This window comes from Nannobrachium achirus (genome assembly GCF_963921795.1).
Source record: "Nannobrachium achirus genome assembly, chromosome: 15".
Taxonomy (NCBI): domain Eukaryota; kingdom Metazoa; phylum Chordata; class Actinopteri; order Myctophiformes; family Myctophidae; genus Nannobrachium; species Nannobrachium achirus.
Genome location: NC_137822.1, coordinates 45,085,697 through 45,110,822, shown reverse-complemented (window position 1 = coordinate 45,110,822; position 25,126 = coordinate 45,085,697). Strand labels below are relative to the sequence as shown.

General features: G+C 43.1%; 1 protein-coding gene across 1 annotated transcript in view; it reads left to right on the top strand.

The window, feature by feature from the left end:
* Nucleotides 1-1,093: 1,093 nt before the first annotated feature.
* LOC308299895 (TNF receptor-associated factor 2-like) overlaps nucleotides 1,094-25,126 on the top strand; it is a gene marked incomplete at both ends in the record, with an annotated part of 36,635 nt that continues 12,602 nt past the window's right edge. The window contains 9 exons of the mRNA XM_080743676.1: nucleotides 1,094-1,105; nucleotides 2,756-2,931; nucleotides 5,100-5,178; nucleotides 5,752-5,850; nucleotides 6,970-7,131; nucleotides 7,808-7,882; nucleotides 14,949-15,023; nucleotides 15,301-15,387; nucleotides 24,473-24,717. Of these exons, the coding sequence (XP_080599802.1) occupies nucleotides 1,094-1,105; nucleotides 2,756-2,931; nucleotides 5,100-5,178; nucleotides 5,752-5,850; nucleotides 6,970-7,131; nucleotides 7,808-7,882; nucleotides 14,949-15,023; nucleotides 15,301-15,387; nucleotides 24,473-24,717 (1,010 nt within the window). The remainder of the gene's footprint in view (nucleotides 1,106-2,755; nucleotides 2,932-5,099; nucleotides 5,179-5,751; nucleotides 5,851-6,969; nucleotides 7,132-7,807; nucleotides 7,883-14,948; nucleotides 15,024-15,300; nucleotides 15,388-24,472; nucleotides 24,718-25,126) is intronic.

Below are 25,126 nucleotides of genomic sequence, written 5' to 3'. Positions count from 1 at the left end.
GTCGGTAGAATGCACGGCACAGCCGTCCGCTGATTCGCCCCCCGTCGCCATGGTGACCGCCCTCCATTGGCTCATTCCCAGCTATGGGACCGGCGGATCCTATTTCAACCGAGGGGGGCGTAGCCACACACACACACACACACACACACACACACACACACACACACACACACACACACACACACACACACAGAAGATTGTAAAATGATGTTTTTTTTGTGGCCACACCCACCAGTTCAGTAGTTAAGTATGGGTGTGTTGGGTGTATGGTAAAAGGGGAGCGGATGAGATTATGATGTCATAAACTCAACTGTTTTTCGACTGGGCCTTTCGACTCAGAGGCTTTCAGCTTTCAGGAAGTAACCTGCAATACACAGGGAAGGCAAATGTGCACACTATAACCCCACCCGGTGGTCTATTAGAGTAATGTTAACTTCATAGACACATACAAAACAGAAAAAGTACAAAACTATGGCACCACCTCTTTAATTTGGCCACAATAGAGTAACAAAGTCATGACGTGACTCGCTCATCCCCCGGTTCCAATGAAGTAATTCTCTATGGAGAATAACATTGAGTCATCTTAAAATTGTCTCATATAAGCATTGTGGTCCAAAAATAAACAAATGGTCTTTGCGATATTGTCGGCTAGGTGGCTCTGTATGGTTTATGATAGTCAGTCATTCATATTTGATAAAGCCTGTTTCTAGCGAAAATGTAACTAATTTGGCGACAGTAACATTAGCGTTTTCTCACCATCAGTTGATTCTTCCTATCCATATGAGTCAAACCGCTGAGATCATTTGTTTATAATTGGAACACAGTTCTTATATGACGGGAAATGAAAAAAGTCTATGAAATTCAGAATGGGGGAAGAAAACCACAAACCAGGTAGGATGTGTAAATTACGTCACACTGTACTGCTCTATAACCATGACATGTGATGTTCCATAATCGCCTCCCCTTTCCCTCCACCAGGTGGTGACAGTGTGCGGTGAGCGGTGAGCGAGGTGACAGGAGGAGGAGGAGGAGGAGGAGGGGGGGACCGGGCAGGGCAGGGCAGGACAGGAGCGGCGGTGACGGGAGGACAGCCATGGCCTCTCAGGTAGGGGTGGGCGATATGGTGACAATTATCATTGAGACAATACAATGTCTCCACGATATGCCTTTTCAGATGTATCATATAGACCAATTATTTGTTTACAAACATTGAGACTGAATGCACAGCTGACTGTATCATGTAATCAATTCCCAACAGATCCCCAAACCTGTTGTTTTGGGGAGCACTGGTTATTCAACCTCCTCTTGTGTGCTAGTGAGGTGCTCCCATGGGTGCGCCCTTATCGAGACATATATACTTCATTGCGCAACGGTGTTCCACGTCAAGAGTAGCTGATATACAAACTCACATCGCGTCACCAATGCAACCCTTCTGAGCTTGGAGGTCTGCGGCTCTGCGCGCGACACCGTCGCAGGACGGAGCATAATTAGGCTTCATGGACTGCAGCTGGGCGAGCAGTAGACGCTCTGGTGATCCAGTGGATCGGGTGGGTGATCATGAGGAGCGCTCCCTCTGTTCTGATGACGGTGAATAGAGGTGGGGTTTGAAGGACAACTGTTTTGAATCGCTATTATTGTTTACAATCAACAGAAACTAAGGATTATATATTTCAAGAGTGAGAATTTACAGTAAAAATCCTAAGCATTCTTCCTCCACACTGGGAGAAAAACGGCATCTGAAAGTTTGATGGAATGCATTTTTAAACACGAGTGCCATCCATTGCATCCTATGAACGGTGGGGTTCATTTGGTGCCGACCGGCGTGCGCATACTCGTTTATATCAATGTGACGTGGACCATTAAGGCATCTATATATCGTGATACAATTGAGAGAGCCTTGTAAAAAATCCTGTTTAATCGTTCATTGCAGAATTCAATTTAAACCTGCATTTTGGTCTAAATCAGTAGTTCTCAAACTTCAAAAATGTCAACATCTCCACTTAACTTTGACAGTATAAAAATGAAACCAAATGGACCCGTATGCCAAATGGACCCGTATGGGTCCATTTGGTTTCATTTGTATACTGTCAGAGTTACATACTTGTAAAGTTCAATTTAGACCTCCCAAAAGGAACCCAGAGGGTCTAGTTTTTGTCAAGTAACTTGAACAATAACCATAAAAAACAATGTGAAAAGGAATCAGGGCCGTGGGAACTCATTTACAGCAGCAGGTGCTGGTCCCCAGGGAAAATTTCGTTTTTTAATCAATTTTTTATCACTTTTATAATGGGTTTAATTCTGGTTTTTAAAAATATAAATTGGCCAAATTGCAGAATCGTCATGCAATGTAGCATCAAATAGCCTAACATAACAAAGGACTGGACAAATACCCCCAGATAAGCATAGATGTAGGCTATGCCAAGGCGATGATCTGAAACATATATGGTAGGCTATATCATTTGTAAATATACATATAGCACTAAATCCTCCGCCCTGCCAAAATATATACATATAAATGAATAAATAAACAACTACAACAACAGGCAACGTTTTTTTTAATGTTTGATTTGTTCTTTTCTTTTTTAAATAAAAAATGAAAACTTCCCCACCAGACCACTAGCGGGTGCTGGAGTACCTGTAGCACCTATAGTTCCCACGGCTATGAAAGGAATCGTGACAAAATCGTGTATCGTGATACAGCTTGGGAAAATATTGTGATATTGTATGTTTCCATATCGCCCACCCCTACTCTCAGGAGCCGTCGCCGCCCTCGTCCATGGAGGGCAACAAGCCGGGCTTCAACAAGCACATCCTGCCCAACGGCCTGGAGGAGAAGCACCTGTGCAACCTCTGCCACAACCTGCTGCGCAGGCCCGTGCAGGCGCAGTGCGGACACCGCTTCTGCTCGCACTGCTTCAACAGGGCCGTCAGGTACGTGGCGTGTGGCTTCGTGACTACACTGCCCACGATGCATTGCCAGTGGAAAACGATGTTCTTTCTGCCGACTAGAGCAGGGTTTTCCAAAGTGCGTGACGTGATACCAGTCAAGGGGTGCCGCAGAATAATTGGATAACATTTGGAATTCATCAATATCGCTTCGCTATGCTTTGTAAAACACACCTGCACTGTACTTGATGAGTAACTTTTTTCAATCTACAGCCAACTCTCTTCACCAAAAATAGCAGATCTACAAGCCCATAACGTGTCACAACCTTCGCCATAGAATAGGGATGCTGGGGTTAAAGTGGTTAAACATCAAGTATAAAGTAATTTTCAGGCAGTTCTGATGGAAACGAATATTTCTCCAATAGGATGTAAGATTCTAAAAATTAACAGTGTAATTCAGGATGAATGCCGTGGATGAAAAAGTTATTTACAAAACAGACAAAAAAGTTTGAAAACCCCTGGACTAGAGTTTGTGCTTAACTCATACCCTGCCAAAAAAGATGTTTCTATGATAAAAACGTCTTTAAAACGTCTTTTTCACTATGGACCTCCCTGCCAGACGTCTTCTGAACGTCTTTTTTAAAAAAATAATAAAAACTTTTTTTTTTTTTTTTTGAAAAAACATTTTTTGAAAAAAAAATTTTTGGACCTCCAACAGTGTACTAGGCATGATCGCGATCGCGAAATTGCATGTTTAACCCCCATACCAACCCCATCTTTCAAACATGGCAGCCATGTTTGTTTACATTTGAAGAAAACACAAGGGCTCCTTTCTCCTGAATGCCTGAACGGATTTCCAAGCGGATTTTTTTGTTTGAAAGCTGTGAAAAGCATGCACATGCATAGTGCATGATCTGTGCACGAATGTGTGCACCAGCGTGCACACTATTTTTTTAACCCTTTGTTGGCGAACCGGCAATATAAGAGGTCATCCCACTTTAAATATGGCACCGACTGAGTTAAGGCCTTTCCATACTTTCTCCGAAACCGAAGTTTTCGACTATGGACAGGCCTTAAGTCTGTGAAGGAACGAAGGAGTTGGAAAGAGTCTCCCCAGTTAAAATATGGTTATATCGGGGTTCGCTGCCTGAAAAGGTTGAGAACCACTGGACTACACTACCCACGATGCATTGCTACTAGTCTGGGTTCCAGTCTGCTTCGCTGCGTTCGGTGGATTTTTGAGTGGCACTCCTGAAAGGAGCTAAGCTCCAACATCTGGCTTTGTCCGGGTCCCCCCTCAAAAATGAAGCTAGTTAGAATTTGATTTGTAGGTTTTAGAACCATTTTTTCTTTACTGATTATATTGTTTTTCTAGATTGATATTCATATGCATTTGTTATATTGTTGTTGATGTTCTGACATATTATCCTGTTTATTATAGTGATGTATTATCTACTTATTGTAAGTCGCTTTGGATTAAAAGCGTCTGCTAAATGCCTAAACTGTAAACTGTAAACTGTAAAAAAAAAAAAAAAGAAAAAAAAAAAAAGTCCGGGCCCTAAAGTAAACTGAAGCTTTCAGTCATGGGAGAATGTTTGTTTCCATTTTCCCATTCTGAGATGAAGCATTCACCAAAAATAGCTGATCTACAAGCTCACAGCACGCCACAAAGTGTAGAACTGCTATTTTTGTCAAAGAGATTTGGTGTAGACTGAAAAAAGAACGCACCAAGTACAGTACAACTCAGGTGTCTTTTTTAGGTCAAATATTATCAAAGTATTCTGAGTCACCCTTGGACTTGTGTCATGCACCCTAGGGTGACTTTGAGAAACCCTGGACAGCACCCTTTAATTAGTTTGATGAAAGGAATCCGAGCTAATAGAAACAAACAGCTGGCTTTCAATTCCTGGAAAGTTATAAGCATGCTATGATAAAAGCCATTGTTCACACATTGATAAAACAAACAAACAAACACAGAAATTTGGTTTGAAATGACCAAAACCCGGCTGCTCTCCCCAGGTTGGCAGAGTACAAAATGTATGGGGAAAAAATGATTAGGAAAACATGTTTTAAAAAAATGGCTGAACTTCTCTTTTTACTATCCTTTATAGTAACTTATGAAACTGTTTCTCATGTTTCCAGGATATAAATGTTCACATAGCGTAAATGTAGACATTTTAATAACATGTACATGTGTCATTGTCCCCATGCAGCAATGGACCCCAGAAATGCAACGCTTGTATCAAAGAAGATATCTTTGAAGAGCCGACATCTATTTTGAAGCAAGGATGTGTGAGTATAGCAGCATAGCAATCATTTCACAACACTTCACTTGTTGGGTCCGGTTCAGGGCGTCCACAGCTAAACAACTGATAATTAGGAACCAAATGGACCCCCCTGTTATAATTCCATTGAGCTTCCATGTTAAGTGATTTAAACACATGTCCTATTGTCCTTCTAAATGTTGTACTCGTTGAAAACGCGTCCCTGTTTCTGATGACTGATATTGTCCTTCTAATGCACGAGGGGACCGTCATGTTCCTATTATATATCGTTGTTGTCGGGTGGAATCCTCGTATCTCCAAGTTTCAAATGTGTGCGTTCTTTCGCAACGCAAAGCCCTGCTTCATCATACAAGGCCGTCGCACAAAAGTAGTGAAAACAGTAGATCTTTGCTTGTAGATCGGCTGTTTTCACTAGTTTAAATCATTTTTAAAATGATAAATGCAAAACGAACGGTTTTGGACATACAAGGTTTTCACCCGACAACGACGATATTTTTTTTTTATATGCATCTTTTGTATTTCATTTTCTAACTTTAAAACCACAATTCTCTTGCATCACTGTGTGTGGATGTTTTCTCAGGCTTTTCCTGACAATGCAGCCAGAAGAGAGGTGGAGAACCTTCCTGCTGCTTGCATCAATGAAGGCTGCACATGGAAGGGGAACATTAAAGAGTATGAGGTGAGATGCTGATCCATGCCAAACGTTGCACACACACACACACACACACACACACACACACACACACACACACACACACACACACACACACACACACACACACACTCCTTGGCTGGCAAACCACAACCTCTGCCCCATCCATCCATCCATCTTCAACTGCTTATCCGGAATCGGTCGCGGGGGTAACAGTTCCAACTGAGACCTCCAGATTTCCTTTTTCCTGAGCAACTTCCTCCACTCCCTCAGGGAGTATATCGAGGCGTTCCCAAGCCAGTTTGGAGATGTAATCCCTCCATCTGGTCTTTGGTCTGCCACGGGGTCTCCTCCCAGTGGGACGCGCATCGAGGACCTTCCTAGGAAGGCGCTCGGGGGGCATCCGTACTAGATGCCCGAACCACCTAAGCTGACTCCTTTCCAAGTGTAGGAGCTGCGGTACTTCTCCAAGTCTCTCTCGGGTGACTGAACTTCTCACCCTGTCTCTAAGGGAGATACCATTTCTCAAATGCCCCTCTTCTAGCGCCACCATGAGGTTGCATGCAACCTGACTGTCGCTTATCTCCCGATTAGGGAGTCTTACTGGTTAATACAAGGGATTTAAGATTTAAACTATGTAACATTGCCCTGTGTTCTCCATAACAAAACAATATTATATAATCACTGATTAGTTTAGTCTCCCCTGGACCCAAACTTGTGAAAATAGCCCAGACATACAGTACAAGCTTGTAGATCGGCTATTTTCACTACTTCTTTCCGTCTGTTGTCTCTTATCTCTGCCACCGTTGCCCCTATCCATGCCAAACGTTGCACACACACTCCTTGGATGGCAACTCACAACCTCCGCCCCTCATTTCTCACATGACCCTCTTCTAGCGCCACCATGAGGTTGCTTTTTGCAGACAACATTATGTGACCTGGCGGTCGCTTATCTCCCGATTAGGGAGTCTTACTGGTTAGTTAGTTAGTTAGTTAGTTTAGAATGACACCGCATTAAACCTTATCTCCCTCTGTCTCTCTCTCTGTCTCTCTCTCTGTCTGTCTGTCTCTCTCTCTCTCTCTCTCTCTCTCTCTCTCTCTCTCTCTCTCTCTCTCTCTCTGTCTCTCTCTCTCTCTCTCTTGCAGGTGACTCACGAGGGGAAGTGTGACTTCATGATCATCCCGTGTCCGTCCTGCAACGAGCGGCTCCGCTTCAACGAGCTGGAGCGCCACAACGAGCGCGAGTGTCCTGAGAGGACGCTCAACTGCAAGTACTGCAAGGAGCCCTTCCACTTCAAGAACATCAAGGTTCAAGCCATTTAAAAAACATAAAAAAATAAATAAAATAAGCATTAGGCCTATGTACTGCAAGGAGCCATTCCTCTTCAAGAAAATTAAGATTTCAAAACTAAGCATTACGTACAGTACAGTAACGGCACTGGTTCTCAAATCTTCTAGGCGAAGATGTTATATACTCTGGCTATTCAAAAAGTAGCAGATCTACATCTACTATGAGCTTGTAGATCTGCTATTTAAAAAAAAGAATCATTAACATTTGTGCAAATCTTTGCAAACGTTTTGGACTCAAATCTATGCTTCTGGGGGCCCCTGGAACAACATATTTTGAAATGGGGGTCTGTGGCCATATAGAGCCTACGTATCATTTTGGGGAGCATGAACAAGTTTGAGATCCACTGACAGTTTTTCAGTGAACCGGATTTATAATAATTTTTTAGAATCAGTCTCAGGTCTTATTGGGTTAACCCATTTAGGCCTAGGATTATTGACTGCTTTAACTATTGAAAAATAGCAGATATACAAGCTCACAGCGCGGCACCGAGTGCACATGTATATCTGCTTATATCTGCTTATATCTGCTTATCAGCCTGGTAGAAATGTTGATGTGACACAAACTGTCTGTCTGTCCATCCATAAACAACTGAAATATTGCTTGTTTGAATAAAATGACTTGTTCTGTTTCTAGGCACACGATGAGATCTGTCCCAAGTATCCAATGATCTGCGAGGGCTGTGCCAAGAAGAAAATACCACGAGAGAAGGTACATTTTCACCGGCAATAAATATAAAAAAAGTATTTTTATTGAAAACTTGGACTAATAGATTAAAATATGAAAATTATGTCATTCTAAAGGGGCCTACATGCTTCAAAATAATCTAACGCAGTGGTTCCCAAAACTGTTGAGCTAGATTTGAGCTATATTTCCGTCCCTTATCTCTAAACTTATATATATACTAGAAGTTTGCGGCCCTTCGGGCCGCAAAAGTCTAGAGTTCAGGCCGCTGTGCGGCCTTCACCGCCATGTTGCGGCAGTGTGGTGTGTGTAATGGCCAAATATGGGTAATTCTTTTTTTGAGAAAAGTTTTTTTTTGAGAAAAAAACATTTTTTGAGCAAAAAAAGTTTTTTGAGAAAAAAACAGTAAACAGTTTTTTGAAAAAAAAAAAAAAAAACATTTTTTTGAAAAAAAACATTTTTTTGAAAAAAAAAATGAAAAAAAAAAAAAATTGGGGAAAAAAAACGCTTGCGCACACGCACGCACGCACGCACACACACACACACACACACACACACACACCCCCTCTGTTGTAATTCGATACTCTACTCTGCTCAGCTCCTCTCCCCCCTCCCTCCCCCCCTCTGTAACTTGATACCCTGATGATCATTTTGACGTTTCAGCACTGGCCAGAATGTTCAGAATACTATGTCAGGACTGGCTGCTCTGCGTGAGGCGAGATGTTGTTAAATTGAAATAAATGCGGTTCAAAGAGTGGCATGTTTAAAATGTGGACAGTTGTAAATTTTCACGTTTGTTCGACGTGGTGGCTATGTTTGTGAGAGGTGTTTGTGAGAATATGTAGCTAAACATTCTGGTTTAGGTTTGCCACCAATTGCTCCAGTATAGATGCTTGATATATATTTTTTTAAATTAAAAAGCATTTTAAAATACTTCAAATAGCCAATCTAAATCAACACGTTGTGAGCTTGTAGATCAGCTATTTGAACTATTTAAACATTCAAAATATTAAAAGATGGCAAAGACGTTTAAGGATAAGGAATGGATGAAAATAATGCCCTTTATCTCAAGACCCAAAAGAGAAATCAGATGCTTTTCTGGGACTTAAACTAGTGTAAATAGCACATCTACTGTATCTAGTGCAGGGTTTTCAAAGTGGGTGACGGGGCACCCTGGGGTGCCGTGATGGCAGTCCAGGGGTGCCGTGAGATAATTAGATAATATTTGGAACTTATTTGGACACTTGCAAAAATGTTTAGTATCATTTTAAACTTGAAGTACAAAGTTATTTTCAGTCAGTTCTAACCAAAATCTCAACGTTTTCCTCGCAACATAATCATTAAAATATTTACACTGTCGGGCAGAAAACTTGTATTTCCAAGTTTCAAATGTGTACGTCTTTTGGCAAAGCAAAGCCCTGCTTCATCATACAAGACCGTCGCACAAAACTAGTGAAAACAGCCGATCTACAAGCACACAACGCCTCGTATCGCGAGGCGTTGTGTGCTTGTAGATCTGCTGTTTTCACCAGTTTAGTACATTTTTTAGATGATAAATACAAAACGAACGGTTTTGGACATACAAGGTTTCCACCCGACAATGACAATATGCTATAAATATAAGGTGCTGGGAGTGAAAATTATAATGTAGGGGTGCCTCGGATTAAAAAAATTATATTTATGGGATGCCCTGAGACAAAAAAGTTTGGGAACCCCTGATCTAGTGTGATAAAGTTGAATACAGTAGTGTAAATACACTACTGCTTCAACTTTATTATTGGAGATTTGCTGTAGACCAAACATAACAACCTGTATTATGTATAGCCTAGTGAGATGTTTGAACTTGTAAGATGTGTGTCATTCATTTATTCATTCATTCGTTCATTTGTGTGTGCGTTTGTTTGTTTGTTCATTCATTCATTCATTCATTCATTCATTCATTCATTCATTACCTTGAGGCTGGTTAGTGGGTGCCATGGCATTGGTCCGAAATCTCATTGTTCCTACATTCCATTAGTCAGAATCTGGTGATGTTAACGTGGTGAAAAATTACTATGCCTAAAACTAACCCTAACCTCAGTAAAACTATGCCTAAACCTAAGCCTAAAACCTAAGCCTAACTAAATTCGGACTAATGAGATGTCGGACCAATGAGATTTCTGACTTATGGGCAGTCCCTGGTTAGTGTTCATCCATTCATCCATTCCCAATAATATGGAATAAGTTAATTGTCAGTTGTCAATCATCAGTTCAATTAAGCCTTAAGTGAGCTGATTGAATAAAGGACACGTCTTTTGGTTTCCCAATGAAAAGGGACGATTCCATATTTCATGGGACAGTTATCAACCCTAACCTTAAAAATCAAACCTTGGTTCGAAGTGAAGCGGTGAACTTTTATACTATGTGTTCTAGAGCTATGAACTCTGTGATCTATACATTCTTCCAATTCTGAATGAATGAATTATTTTATCTGGAGGGCCGAATTGTCATGTGAAGCTTGACCAATCCTCAAAGTATGGTCTCATTGGACATTTTTAATCATCCAATCATCAGACCCGGACGGACGTTACACACATATTCTGGATGTACGGGACAGATAAAACCTGTTCATTCTGGACTGGAATGATATATATCCATATGGACATGAACGGGACACACATGGGACACACATGTACGGGACAGATACAACCTGTTCATTCTGGACTGAAAGACCATATATGGACATGAACAGGACACGCAAAGCCACTCCTTGGAAGCGGCTTTCACCGCTTAAAAAAAATAGCGTTCTGTGTTCTGAGCACCAGACCCTCAGTAATCTGATCAAATGAAACACAGCTCTCCAGGCCGTCAGCATGCTGCCACCTGGAGTGACTGAAGCATTGGTGTTCACAGCCAGTGATTTTAATACCATGGATATACTGTATTGGTGTACAGAGGTTTTTGCTATTTCTTGCCCCACAGTTTGCGCTTATGCATGGTCACTAGAGAGCTGTTTCAGAAGTGTCAGTCGACACTAGTTCAGTTCCTTGTTGTGATCGTAAGTCACAGTTAACTATGAAAACCGGCACAAACTGTCCGTACGCCTCAATATCTATACCTACATGCTGTGACATCACATTGTTGTGGCATCACATTGTTGACCCATATTTGGCAATGCCCATATATGGACGTTCCAAGAAGATAACTAACAGAATCCCTTTTATGCCCATATATGGAGATCCCTGATTTCATCAATACCAGTAAGACTCCCTAATCGGGAGATAAGTGACCGTCAGGTCGCATGTAAAAATTGGCCTGATGGTGTCACTAAATGGGACAGATCCATGTTGATGACATGACTCTAGACATACTGTGTACCGATTTGCATGATTTCAGGGCAGAATCTGTTGGAGCAGTGTCCAAATTACTAGAGGTGTTATAGTAAGTGAAACCTGACCAATCATGGAAGTTTGCCCACTTATAGTCTGGTCAGAGTGTCATGTGAAGCTCATCAATCCACCAATCATCAAGCATATCAGACATATGCCCGTTTATGCCCATCTATGCCCATCTGGCATATGCTATGCTACGGGCATAGACGGCCTCTCTCATGGCCCTTATCTGTATGCCTCAATATTATGACATCACCCTTTACATTTATATCAGGGCACACTTAGTGATGGTGACGTCACCAAGAATGCTGGTCCCTTATTGGCTTTTATGGTGATGATGATGTCATCACCCGATTGACCATGTGTTTTCCCATTGCATGACTATTTAATTTAATTTATTCGTGTATAATATTTTTTTTGAGCGGTGGCTGTGCGTGTGTCCGTAGCCTTTTTCCTCAGCGTTTTGCTATTGTAAAATGTGTGTGAGTAGCATAATGTTTGTCTAGTGATGTCATATGTTGTATGTCCGTAGCCTTTTTCCTCAGCGTTTTGCTATAGTTAAATGTGTGTACGTAGCATCATGTTTGTCTAGTGATGTCATATGTAGTGTGTCTGTAGCCTTTTTTCTCAGCGTTTTGCCATAGCAAAACGTGTGTGTGTAGCATACCCTGTACATCCTAGACTCAAATCCTAGTCTGAAGATGTTATGCAAGCACGACCACCGCTCACTTCACATTGGGTGTGATTTTTGAAGCGGTGAAAGCCGCTTCCAATGAGTGGCTTTGTGTGTCCCACGCCCATATGGTCATTTCAGTCCAGAATTAACAGGTTTTTTCAAAAACAAAATGTGTGTTTCATGTCCATATATGGTCATCCCAGTCCAGAATGAACAGGTTTTATCTGTCCCGTACGTCCAGAATATCAGTCCAGAATGAATAGGGTTTTTCAAAAACAAAATGTGTGTCCCATGTCCATATATGGTCATATCAGTCCAGAATGAACAGGTTTTATCTGTCCTGTCCTGTCCGTCCGTCCGTCCGTCCGTCCGTCCGTACGTACGTACGTACGTATGTGTGTAGTGTCCGTCCCGGTCTGATGATTGGATACTTTGAGGATTGGTCAAGCTTCACATGACAATTCGGCCCTCCAGATAAAATCATTAAGTCATTCAGAATATAAAGAATGTACAGATCACAGAGTTCATAGCTCTAGAACACATAGAATAAAAGTTCACCGCTTCACTTTGAACCGAGGTTTGATTTTTTAATGTATTATTGGTTGTGTTGAGTTTATTTTTCTATCGCTGTTGCTGCTGGTAGCTCATGGCTGCCAGTTCCCACCTGACGTCATGTGGGAGTTCTGACTGCTCCAGACCGTTATGCATAACTGCTAGCTTGCACAACGTCTTCAGACTAGGACTTAGGTCCATGATATACAGCTCATCAGGTGTGTTGGTTCCTCCAAAGAGGACGATACGATATCCCACCATGCAGCAGCACATCTGGTACATCCCTGAACGTGGCCCTTTCCCCTTGGGCTCAACCTTCTTCCAGGAGAGGGTCTCTGGAATGAATTTCCACAGATCATTGAAGAACTGGTTCCATTTGCTGCCACCAAATATGTACAGCTCTCCATTGTAGGCAAAGGCTGAATGATACTTGCGTTCTTCTGGAAGAAGCTGTGCAGAAGGAGTGCTCAGCCAGCTGTTGGTCTCTGTGTCAAACACTCTGATGGTGTTGTTGTAGCCGCCCCCATAGCCCCCAAATACAAACATCTTTGTTCCGATGACGGTGGCAGAGTGACCATATAAAACAGGTGGTGGAGTTCTTCTGGTGTTAATTAAAGACCAGAACATTATGGTGGTGTCCAACTTGTAGATGTCATTGGTGTATGTAAACACCTGGGTGATTCCACCATGGATATACATGACCTTCTCCAGGACACAGGCTGAGTGGTTCTGCCTCGCCTCTGGAACGGTTCCAGAAATCTTGGGCTCCAACCACCTGTGGGCGTCAACATCAAAGGCATAAAGCAGGTTGCAGAAAGGCCTCCCTCCCCAGATGTAGATGATAGATTCTATAAGCACAGCTGTGTGGTCCCAGCGCGTGGAAGGAACCTCAACGGGACGTTCTCCTCTGTCATTGGTCACAGGGGGCAGAGTCATCCAGCGTGAAGACACTGTGTTGAAAACTCGCACTTCAATCTGTTTGCTGTTGCTGTACCGCAATCTTCCAAAGCAGTACACCTTGTTCTCCACTACAACAGCAGCAGAACTGTGTGCTTTTGCCACCCCATTCAGATGCACCGTCCAGTAGAACATTTCTCACACTGTAGTCAAGTTCTTTTTGTACAATATTGTACAAGTCTTAATGTGTGAGTTGGCGTTTATATTGGTTCAGTCACACAAGCGTCACACAAAGTTTACAAATCCAAAAAGCAGATGAGCTGGGTCTGTCAGTCAAGGAAGCTGATAACTGTTGAAAAAATGAGTACCTGCTCTGCACAGCAGACAGTGTGTTCAGCACTGTTGATAAATACTTAATGGAGTCCCAAAAAGCACCTGGATCCGTTGGCAAAAGTAGCTAAATGACATATCGTTTATTTGATGATTGATTTTAAAAGCCATGGTTGTGATGACGACGATTAGTATGTTGTTGCATAATGATGATGTCATCACGTATAATACTCAATGATGTCACTACATCTGACTGAACGTAAACGTATTAACCGTGATGACAAAAAAAATAAACCAGTAAGACGCCTAAGGGCGAAAAGCGACCTTGCCCTAAAGGGCGAGGTCTGCCATGTCTTGGCCATCTGGCCAGTGATGTATATCGGACCAGTTACCCATATATGGAGACCCCTGGTACCCATAGATATTCACAGATATGGGCTTAATATTGATGACATCAGGGATCTCCTTATATGGGCATAAAAGGGATTTGGTTCCCCTGGCATTACAAGGATCTCCATATATGGGCATAAAGGGGATTTGGTTCCCCTGACATCACAGTGATGTCAGAGCGGCAAACCCATAGACCGTAAAAAGGTGTACACGGACAGTCGGACACGGACATGATGTGCCGTTTCTCATAGTAAACCGCGACCTTCAGTCGCAATTAAACTAGCAGATGAGGTCAAATGATGTGCTGTGAACTTGTAGATCAGCTACAACAGATATTCTTGCAACTCCGCCTCATGTCAGTGAGTCGGTCAATCATGCCTCATGCCACGCTCCATATATGGACATTCATTTTACATTAATGTTCCCCATCAAGGACAATGTTTCACCCAAAGAAGAAGGTTGACTTGAATGGGGAACTCACGTTACGGCAACCGCACTTGCAAATTCATTCTGTCCTTGTCCCTTTTATGCCCATATATGGAGATCCCTGATGTCGTCAATATTATTATTATTGTGTTATACCCGCTGTCTTTCTGTGTCTCTCTTGTGCCCATATATGGTCGTCTTCATTGAGATCTCCTCATCTGTCTGCTCTTGTTCTTTTCATGCTCATATGTAGGGCGTAGGCGCATCCCAATGATTGACATCATTTTGTAGAACAAACCCCACCCTGTCCAAGCAAAGTACTAACTTCAAATGGAAGCATGTAGGCCCCTCAATAAACCTGTTTAGGAGACTTTTTAAAGCAAGAAATGTGTATTAAGTAATGTTTCATTATTATGGATTATTAACTTTTGTACTGTGCATTCTTCTGCAGTATGTGGACCATATTAAGTTCTGCAGCAAGTTCAGAACTCCATGCCGGTTCCATGTTGTGGGGTGTGATATGTCTGTAAGTATTTTTCAAAAATAGCAGATCTACAAGCTCACAGCGCGGCACTCGGTGCCGCACCACCCCAAGGACTTGGTGTGCGTGGTATTCCCGTACACATTATATCTGCTTTTTTATATGTAAAATATGCTTATTTTTATTTTAAATTAGATTTTGTATTAGAACTTTTATTAGAATTTTTATTTTAATTTTAATTTTTATGCCGGTTCCAGACTGAGCTCTTCCTCTAGTCTAGACGTCTCATTCGCTCTGCTCCCTTTGTGTTTGTCGCCCCCAGGTGGAGAAGGAGAAGATCCACGAGCACGAGCGTGCCTGTGCATACGAACACCTCAACCTGCTTCTGCACTACATCATGGGCATGAAGGTCAGCGCAGAGACAATGTATTGTTATATCGCCGTTTTCGGGCAGATCTGCATGTTTTTTTCCCCCCCGGTAATTTAAGTAAACAAATCAAAGTTAGTCTAATCTGTGTGATTGACTGGAGAGATGATCAGGGGAGCAGAATATTTACCATCCTCATTAAAACCAGGATTGAAGTATGGATAGAGTCTCTCAGTGAAGGTGCAGCCAGTGAAAGAGTAGAGATGAACTCTGGCATCATTTCCATTCCTCAACATTATAGACCAGTAACCATTGTTGGGGTTCAGTTTGATTTCTCCCTTCCTGTTGATGGACTCTGGAGGTTCTGGAGGTGACGGAGGTGTTGGACCTCCTGAATCTTCACTCGTCTCTCCTGGATCATCTGCTGAACTTCAGCCTTCTTTCCTTCACAAGCCTCTTCCAGAGATACAATCTGATGTGACTTGTGAAACACACATGTTGTCAGTCTTACAGAACAGCTCCAGAGGTCTGTCATGTTTCTGACACATAAAGTCTTCCAGGTTCTTTACAGGGTTGATTAGTTTGTGTCGTTTCAACCCAGAGACTCTGTGATGAGGCTCCAGGTGAGTCTCACAGTAGGAGGTCAGACCCACCAGGCAGGACTTCAGGGCTTTGAGTTTGGTCTCAGTACAGACGTCACAGGAGACTTTATCTGGTTCAGCAGGTGCCTGGTTTGTGCTGGAAGTTTGTCTCAGCTGCTTTGACTTCCTGAACTGATCAGCCATCTCTGCAAGAACTTTATTAACAGAGAATTCTGGTCTAATATTGAAGGTTTTGTTACATAGTGGACACGGCATAAAGGGGATTTGGTTCCCCTGGCATCCCAGGGATCTCCATATCTCCATATATGGGCATAAAAGGGATTTGTTCCTCTGGCATCACAGGGATCTCCAATTCTCCATATTTGACATTAGGGATATAATATACAGTATGGGCATAAAAGGGACAGAGTCACAGTCTGGGATCTCCATATATGGGCATAAAAGGGATTTCCTATCTCCATAATTCGTTCCCTTGGCATCACAGGGATCTCCATATATGGCAATAATAGGGATTTGGGTCCCCTGACATCACAGTGATGTCAGAGTGTGAGAGTCAATCAACAGAAAAGACAAGAGTTACCCATACGTACGTACGTACAGATACGGTCAAGATGTGACGGTTCTGATAGTATAATGACAATAATGAATCAAGTTGCATCTAAAGTAGCTTTGAGTGTAACTTTGAACTCGGCACAAACGTAATAATGATAATGTAATCATGCGTTGCGAGGCGTTGTGAGCATGTAGATCGGCTATTTTCACAATTTCTGCCTCAAATATTTGACAATTTGGCCAATGTTGAATTTTTCATTTTACAGGTATTAACACATATGGTGCCAACCCCGAGTTTCCCGAGTTTGTATTGGTACTACCGCTGTGCCAACCCCGAGTTTCCCGAGTTTGGGCCGTTTTTGAAAAAAAAAAAAAAAAAAAAATCAATTTCTTTTTTCAATTTTTTTTTTTGACCTCCAGAAATGTATTAGGCATGATCGCGATCGCGAAATTGCATGTTTAACCCCCATACCAACTCATTCTTTCAAACATGGCAGCCATGTTTGTTTACATCTGAAGAAAACATAATGGCTGATAAATCATGAATGCCTAAACGGATTTCCAAGCGGATTTTTTTGTTTGAAAGCTGTGAACAGCATCTACACATGTGGTGCATCATCTAGGCATGGGCGTGCACTTTTTACACAATTGCACAATTACATGGAAGTCTATGGTAACCATGGCAACGCGAGACATTGAAGAGAAAAAATCATTGCAACATAAGTGTTAAAAGGGTCTTAAGAGTCCTTAAATTGTCACCTTATAAAGGTGCAGATACCCTCTATACACTTAAACTTTATGTTGGTTCGTTTACTGTTGTTTGCACACTAAGTTAAACATCTGGGGACCCCTCAAAATAATTTGGGGACCCACAAATGATTTGCACTTTTTGACACATTTTCCATTTTCCAGGTTTCTTTACTAAACCATTTACACACATCATCTAGTTATTCATCAGTGAAAAGCGCCAGACAACTTTCTTATAATGTTAATGTGAATAGGCTCCTCATAATACGGCTATAATACAATTATTTCATTGCATTGTAGTGACTCTTGACTGAAGTGGACTTGGTGGGGTAAGAGTCCTGAGTCCCTTCGTCCGAGACCGAGTCAAGACGGAGTAAAATCATGGGCGAGGCCGAGACAGGTCCGAGTTAGTGAAAATTTGGACTCAAAACCTGACGAGTCATTGACTCGAGTAGTACAACACTGGCTTATAGTATGATGATGATGATGATGATGATGTTATACTAGGACGGAGCCATGTGGTCGCTGGTAGGCTGATATGCCCATATATGGAGATTATGTACCTGTCAGTCCTTATCCCTTTTATGCCCATACATGGAGTTCCTTGATGTCATCAGTATATGCCCATAATAAATATGGGTATTCGGATATGCCCATACATGGAGATCTCTGTATCTGTCCCTTTTATGCCCAATTGCCAATATATGGTTTCTTTCACCATAGTGAAAACTGCATTCATGGTCTGGAGAGGGAACCTTTTTTTACAGGCAGATAAAAGGGCAGGGGCTCAAGCCCCCTTTGGTGTCTATGTGTGCACGTGCCTTTGATCCTGGCCATGTGGTTTTTGTTTCTATCCTGGCCACGTGGTGCGTAGTTGCAGGTGAAAATAACGTTGTTCTTTTATATATTTCAGCTCAGAATGCTTAGATTGACCAAACCATTTATGCAATGATATTGCATTTAGTTTGGCGGTGTAGCTCTGCTGTGCTAATACACTCGGACATGAGTCATAATCTGATATCACAAACCCCCCAGAGCAAAGCACGATATAGAGACAGATTACATGCACATAACATTGAACCTTCAGTTGCATGATTTAATATATCACATTATCATAATCCATAGAACACAGAACAATCTGTAAACAATTAACATGAGTAACTACATTTTGCAGGGAGGAGGATGGGGAGGCGGAGGGATTTTTTTTAACCCTTACCTAGAATGAACATACTGTAGAACAGGGAGCTGCTTAAATACACTGCTTGAGATGTATTGTGGGCGTATGAGAATTAGCTTGTATAGTCAATGAGAATGCACATGAGGTGACATACTGCTCTGTGGGAGTGTGAATGAATTAACTTCTAACATTCTGCCTTCCATATATAAAAGAACTTCCGCATGCTCAGTGAACACTGAAAAAGCCTGGCAGAAGCAGATGAATGAATGAATGAATAAATTAATAGCAGTCGATGTGCTAAGAGAACAAATCAAAGTTGAGGATTAGCTTTAGTCTCATCTGTGTGATTGACAGGAGAGATGATCAGAGGAGCAGAGTTTTTACCACCATCATTAACCTGTGGACTGAAGTATGGATAGAGTTTTTCAGTGAAGGTGCAGCCAGTGAAAGAGTAGAGATGGACTCTGGCCTGCACATCATAAAAGGAAACCAGACCCTCCTCATAATCCACAAACACTCTCATTGTTTGGACCATCTGTCTTACAGGGAGGACATCAGTGCCAGCCTTGTACCTGTCTCCATTCCTCAACCATATAGTCCAGTAACCATTGTTGGGGGTCTGTTCGATCGTTCCCTTCCTGTTGATGGACTCCCTGGTAACTCCAACATCCCAGGCAGTCTTCCCTCTAACCTGAACCTCATAGTAAAACCTTCCTGAGGAGAAGCTTTGTTTTCCTAAGACGCCGAGACATTGAGAGAATCTCTCTTTGTTCTCTGGGAGATTCCTCCTTATGTTTCCACTACTCACTTGTTTTCCATCCTCAGACAGGATGAGCCAGCGATTTGCTGTATCAGGGTCCAGAGTTACGGCCACTGCATATTGCTGGATCCTCCTCAGCTCAGCTTTGCAGAGGATCCTCCTCAGCTCAGCTTTGCACCCACGTCTTCTTAATCTCCTTTTCGTTAGTTGTCCTATCCGGTTGAGCCACAGATGAGCCACAGCCGTCCTCACAGACCCCGATTTTGAGGACGGAGGGACATTGACCTTTGTGCAGCCCTTGGTGGGTGGAGGGGTGTTGATGGATGTGATGTTCTGGAGGAGGTGGAGGTGGTCTTCAGCGTGTGAGAGCTGCTTCAGCTCAGAGCTTCTCTTCTCTAACTCAGTGATTTCCTTTTGTAGCTCTTTGATGAAGAGACCAGCCTGTTTCTCTATTGTTTTCTGCTTCTCAATACAGCTGGTCAGAGATGCTATCTTTCTGTCTGCATCGTTCTTACGGCGCTCTACTGAGTGTTGGACCTCCTGAATCTTCACTTGTCTCTCCTGGATCATCTGCTGAACTTCAGCCTTCTTTCCCTCACAAGCCTCTTCCAGAGATACAATCTGATGTGACTTGTGGTCTGACTCAGCGCAGAACTGACACACACACATGTTGTCAGTCTTACAGAACAGCTCCAGAGGTCTGTCATGTTTGTGACACGTGTTTTCCGTGTTGTTCACGAGGTCTGACTGCATGATGCAGGTGTTGCAGTAGTTGTGTCCACATAGAGTGGTGATTGGATCAGTCAGATAGAACACAGGAACTGCTCTTCAGACAGGAGACTGCTTGCAGACGCCATTTCTAGAATATGGATTCTCACTGAGAGCGCCATTCTTTATATACTCTGTCTGTCCTCGTCCCAGTGATGTCACCGTGAGTCACCCCTCCCCTCCATAAATGGAGTTCCAGATCAGTCATGACCAAATATGGTGCACACAATATCAGACATCGTCTCCATGTACAGTATTCTGACTAAGCAGCAATAACAACCGGCACTCAGTCAGTAAACGGCGTAACCATGGCAACCTAATGTCAACAAACGTACATATTACTACCAAGCCCCCAGAACCCTGGGGGCGCCCTGAAACCAAATGGACATGGTGGCCGTTTTGAGGTACTGCAGTTGGGGCCACTAACCACATGAACGCGCATAGGCTTCTTTGTATTGACGCGCGTTCATACCGGAAGAGCTCGTTCATGAATTTGAGCCCCAGCGCGTCCATGAACACAAACTATGACGAAAAATGCGTCACAGTGGCCCCACTACGTCACGGACACGGTTTTACTACGCGGAAGGAGGGGTGAAAACGCCTCATGCGCTGGGTGAGCAACTCAATGCAAGCGGATGGGCGGGGATATCTGGTGTCCTCTCTATTCTTATTATAACTCTATGATTACTACATTATGTAATCTGATGTCACGTCAACAGGTCGTTTACCCTAGCAACCCACTGTTAGACCACAGCAACCACTGTTTTATCACAGCATCCACCTATTTTACCATAGTGGCCTCCCTGTAAGAAAGAAGGTGCAGACTTTGGGAGTGTTTGTGGATTATGAGGAGGGTCTGGTCTCCTTTTATGATGTGGAGGCCAGAGTTCACCTCTACTCTTTCACTGGCTGCACCTTCACTGAGAGGCTCTATCCATACTTCAGTCCATGTTTTAATGATGGTCGTAAAAAAAACTATGCTCCTCTGATCATCTCTCCTGTCAATCACACAGGTTAGACTAATCCTTAACTTTAATTTATTCACTTCACACATCGACTGCCAGGTGTTCGTCCGTCCGTCCGTCTGTCCGTTCATTCATTAATTCATTCATTCATTCATTCATTCATTCATCTCTGCCAGGGGGGCATGTGTCAGGATTTAAAATGAAGCTAACACAGAACTGAAAGTTCCTATGATTGGCTGCTAGTTGCGCTGTTCTGGCACCAGAGGCAACATGTTCTCCATAGGATTCCATTCTATTCCCTATATTCTCTATATCGCTAGTAGTGCCCTGGACGAAGATTGGTCGATCTTGACCAATCGGTGTGCCCCCTGGTTTTAGAGGCACAGAGGCGCGGTGATAGGACTTCACCATGAGTCCATGACTATGATGGCCTATCACATTTTTAGGTGATAGCTTATCACCTAAAAGTTGAGGTGATAGCTCTTCACCTCAGACTGTGATAAAGCCTTTAGTGGCTCATATTATGTTGATGATATACTAGGACGGAGCCATGTGTTGGCCGGTAGACTGATATGCCCATATATGGAGATCTCTGTATCTGTCAGTCCTTATCCCTTTTATGCCCATACATGGAGCTCCTTGATGTCATCGGTATATGCCCATAATATTTGAGATCTCTGTAGCTGTCAGTCCTTGTGCCCTTTATACCCATATATGGAGATTTCTGTATGTCTGCTGTGTCCCCTTTATGCCCATACATGAAGTTCTGTATCTGGCATATGCCCAAATATGGAGTCTAGGCCAGTAATGTGTCAGTATTTTGACATCATAAATGGTAAATGGTAAATGGTGCATTTATATGGTGCATATATATATCTATCTATCTATAAATGCGACAAATCTCTGTCTGCGTGTCTGTATGTGATCCGCGTATCTCGAGAACCGTTCGTCCCACCGGCTTCAGATTCGGCACGCGCGTTCCCCGTCGCGGCGCGGAGTGCAGTGCCGGGCCTCGACCCTACCCGACGCGCGGTTTTCCCGAAGCGGCGCAAAACGTTAGGAATCTCCTTATGCGGGGCTGATTGTTGACATCAGGCTGTTCCGGAGGAAATCGGCGCAAGCGCTGACTCATTGTGACATCACTTCATAAAAGGCTCTGACATCACGTACGCCACATGAGTCAACAAAAAATCTCTGTGAATGTGTAAGTATGTATGTAATCTGCGTATCTCGAGAACCGTTCTTCCCACCGGTACGCGCGTTCTCCAGATATGGGCATAAAATGAATGCCCGTATGCGGAGCTGATGTCTGACATCAGAGTTTTCCGCAACGGGTACTGTGTGTGCAGAGATCTCCATATATGGGCATAAGGGGACAAAGGCAAACAGATGGTCAAGACGGGTCCTATGACAACAGGTATATTGGGGTTTGCATTAAAGGGTGGGGCATTCATGGGGTCCTCTCCAAAAAAGAAAAAGAAAATAAGAGACAAAGACAAACATAAGACAAGCAACAAAGCGTGGGACTGGGAGGATGACTTGAATGATGCAGATTTAAGCAGGCTGTGTATTCTGCTTAAAGAAGAAACAAACAAAAAGCGACAGAGATCTCATATATGGGCATAAAATGGACGCAGATAAACAGATATCTCCATATATGGCATATATGGGCATAAAATGGACGCAGAATCACAAAGATCTCCATATACGGGCATAAAGGGACACAGACAGACAGATACAGAGATCTCCATATATGGGCATAAAATGGACGCAAATAGACAGATATCTCCATATATGGGCATATATGGGCATAAAATGGACCCAGAACTATATCTGCAGTGATCTCCATATATGGACATAAAATGGACGCCGACAGACAGACAGATGCAGATATCCCATATATGGGCATAAATGGACACAGGCAAACAGATGGTCAAAACGGGTCCTATGACAACAGGTATAATGGGGTTTGCATTAAAGGGCATTCATTCCCTATTTACATCGTTCCCGAGTTGGCCAGGTTGCCGACTAGACGCTCTTCTAGTATTCATAATTGATGACATCGAGGTACTCTATTTGTGGGGGTTATTCTTTGGAGATCTGTTGATCCGAGGACTTCTCACTCTGCGTATTTTTCCCTCTGGTCCTTGCCAATAGCCACGGCAAGTTTGAAGTCAGTCAGTCCCGCTGTCACGATTATGACATTTTACATGACGATTAACTGTCTCTCAAATAATTGCGGTTGACGATTTAATTGTGTTCTTGTCGTTGACAATTAACACAATTAGCGCCGATCCCGAGAATACTCTTGACAAATACTCGAGTAGCACATGGTGCCGATCCCGAGTATACTCGTGAAAAGTACTCTATTACTGTAACGGCGGTTCTCCTACCCTGTTGCTGCGCGGAAGGTCCTGAGACGATCGCCCTCGCCGATTCATCATCATCACGGATCCACGAGTACAAAATAGTAATCCCATAACATTGTGGCAGACGGGGAATCTCATCTTTAATGTCCATTATCTCCAAACAACACTTTCAAAGGGAGGATGGCAGTAGATTCTCGCTTATATAACACATGTTGAAAAGCACCGATCCGCCATTACACAACGGCATGTTGATGACGAGCGATTCCGGTAAATAAGACAACGGTCGTGGATGCAGCCTGCGGGAGGCACGCTGGACATTTTAATCCGTTAATTTCTGGAGCACAAAATGGGTTAATTACATTTCTGTTTGGCTTGTAGGCTTTGAAGTCGCACACAGCCGATATGACACATAACCTAAATATACAAAGGAATGACTGACATACAGTATTTGACAACTTTATAGAACATGCAAACTCCACACAGAAAGGTCCTTTTGCAAACCCCACCTAGGGTGTGGGCACTGATGACACGGAGGGGAGAACACGCCCCCAGCGTCCCCAGTGGGAATCGAACCCAGAAGGACCTTCTAGCTGTGAGGCTACTGCACTACTCGAATTATTGAATGCTTTAACCAGTGAAAAATAGCAGATATACAGGCTCACAGTAGATCTGCTATTTTTGAAAAAGTCATGAAAATGTGTGCAAATCTTTGAATAGGCCTATATGTATTTTCAAAGCGAACGTTTGTAACTCAAATTTTGCTTCTGGTGGGTCCTTGGAACTAAGTATTTTGAGATGGGGGTCCGTTGGCCAAATAAATATCATTTTGGGGGTCCTTCACATGAAAAAGTTTGAGAACCACTGACATAGTAGTCTCTCAAGAACAGATTAACTGAGCTCCAGTTAAGTGAAAAGGACCTTTTCTTTGACGATGGCTGGCCAGATTGCTAACACAGAAACGTAGGGTTTTCAAAAAATCTTAGAAGGGTTCAAAAGACACTTATAGAATCGGGTCAAAATTCAAATTTTCACGTTTTTTCTAAAATAGCAGGTCTACAAGCTGTGAGCTTGTAGATCTGCTAGTTTTCAATAGTTAAAGCATAAAATAATGATACACAATAACGTGTACCCGTTCTAAATGGGTTTTAATAATAATCATCCTCCTCACTGTGATCTCCTGTCTCCAGGTAAGCATGGAGGGCCTCCACCCCCAGGGCTTGGAGCTGGCGGGACACAAGCTGCTGGAACTGCACCAGTCCCTGAGGGAGCTGGAGCACCGCGTGTCCCAGCTCAGCTCCGCCCCGCCGCCACCTCCGCCTCACCCGCACCGCCTCTCCTCCTCCTCCTCTGGGCCTCATCATCCCCCCGTGCAGGGGCCGGCCTCCACCTCCACATCCACCTCCGCCTCCTCCAACTCCTCCTCCTCATCAAGGTGAGTGTAGTCTCGCGTAGCCAGACAACTATTCCACAATCTCCGAATGCTATGTAGAGTCTGGAACGGCAGCTCCCGAACGGCGAGTATCGGAAGTAGCCGCTGCTGCACTGAACTGTAGTCCCATTGGAAACATAACAGAAACACAATAGCTCAGACAAAGTCATTCGAGCGGCCTATTCTTGTTATGAGTGTATAGTTTTAGAAAATGTTTGAAAACAACATGGAAGTAACACCAACAACACCAGAAAAAGACGAAATAACGCCCCCAGAAATGTTGAAAGGAGACATAACGCTTCCAGTAGGACATGTTATTGCTACTGCACCAAGGGAACGGTTGCGTTACATCCGCTTTATCTCGCACTCATGATGACTCATCATTTCTATTCCGGTTTGCCAGACTGTATGC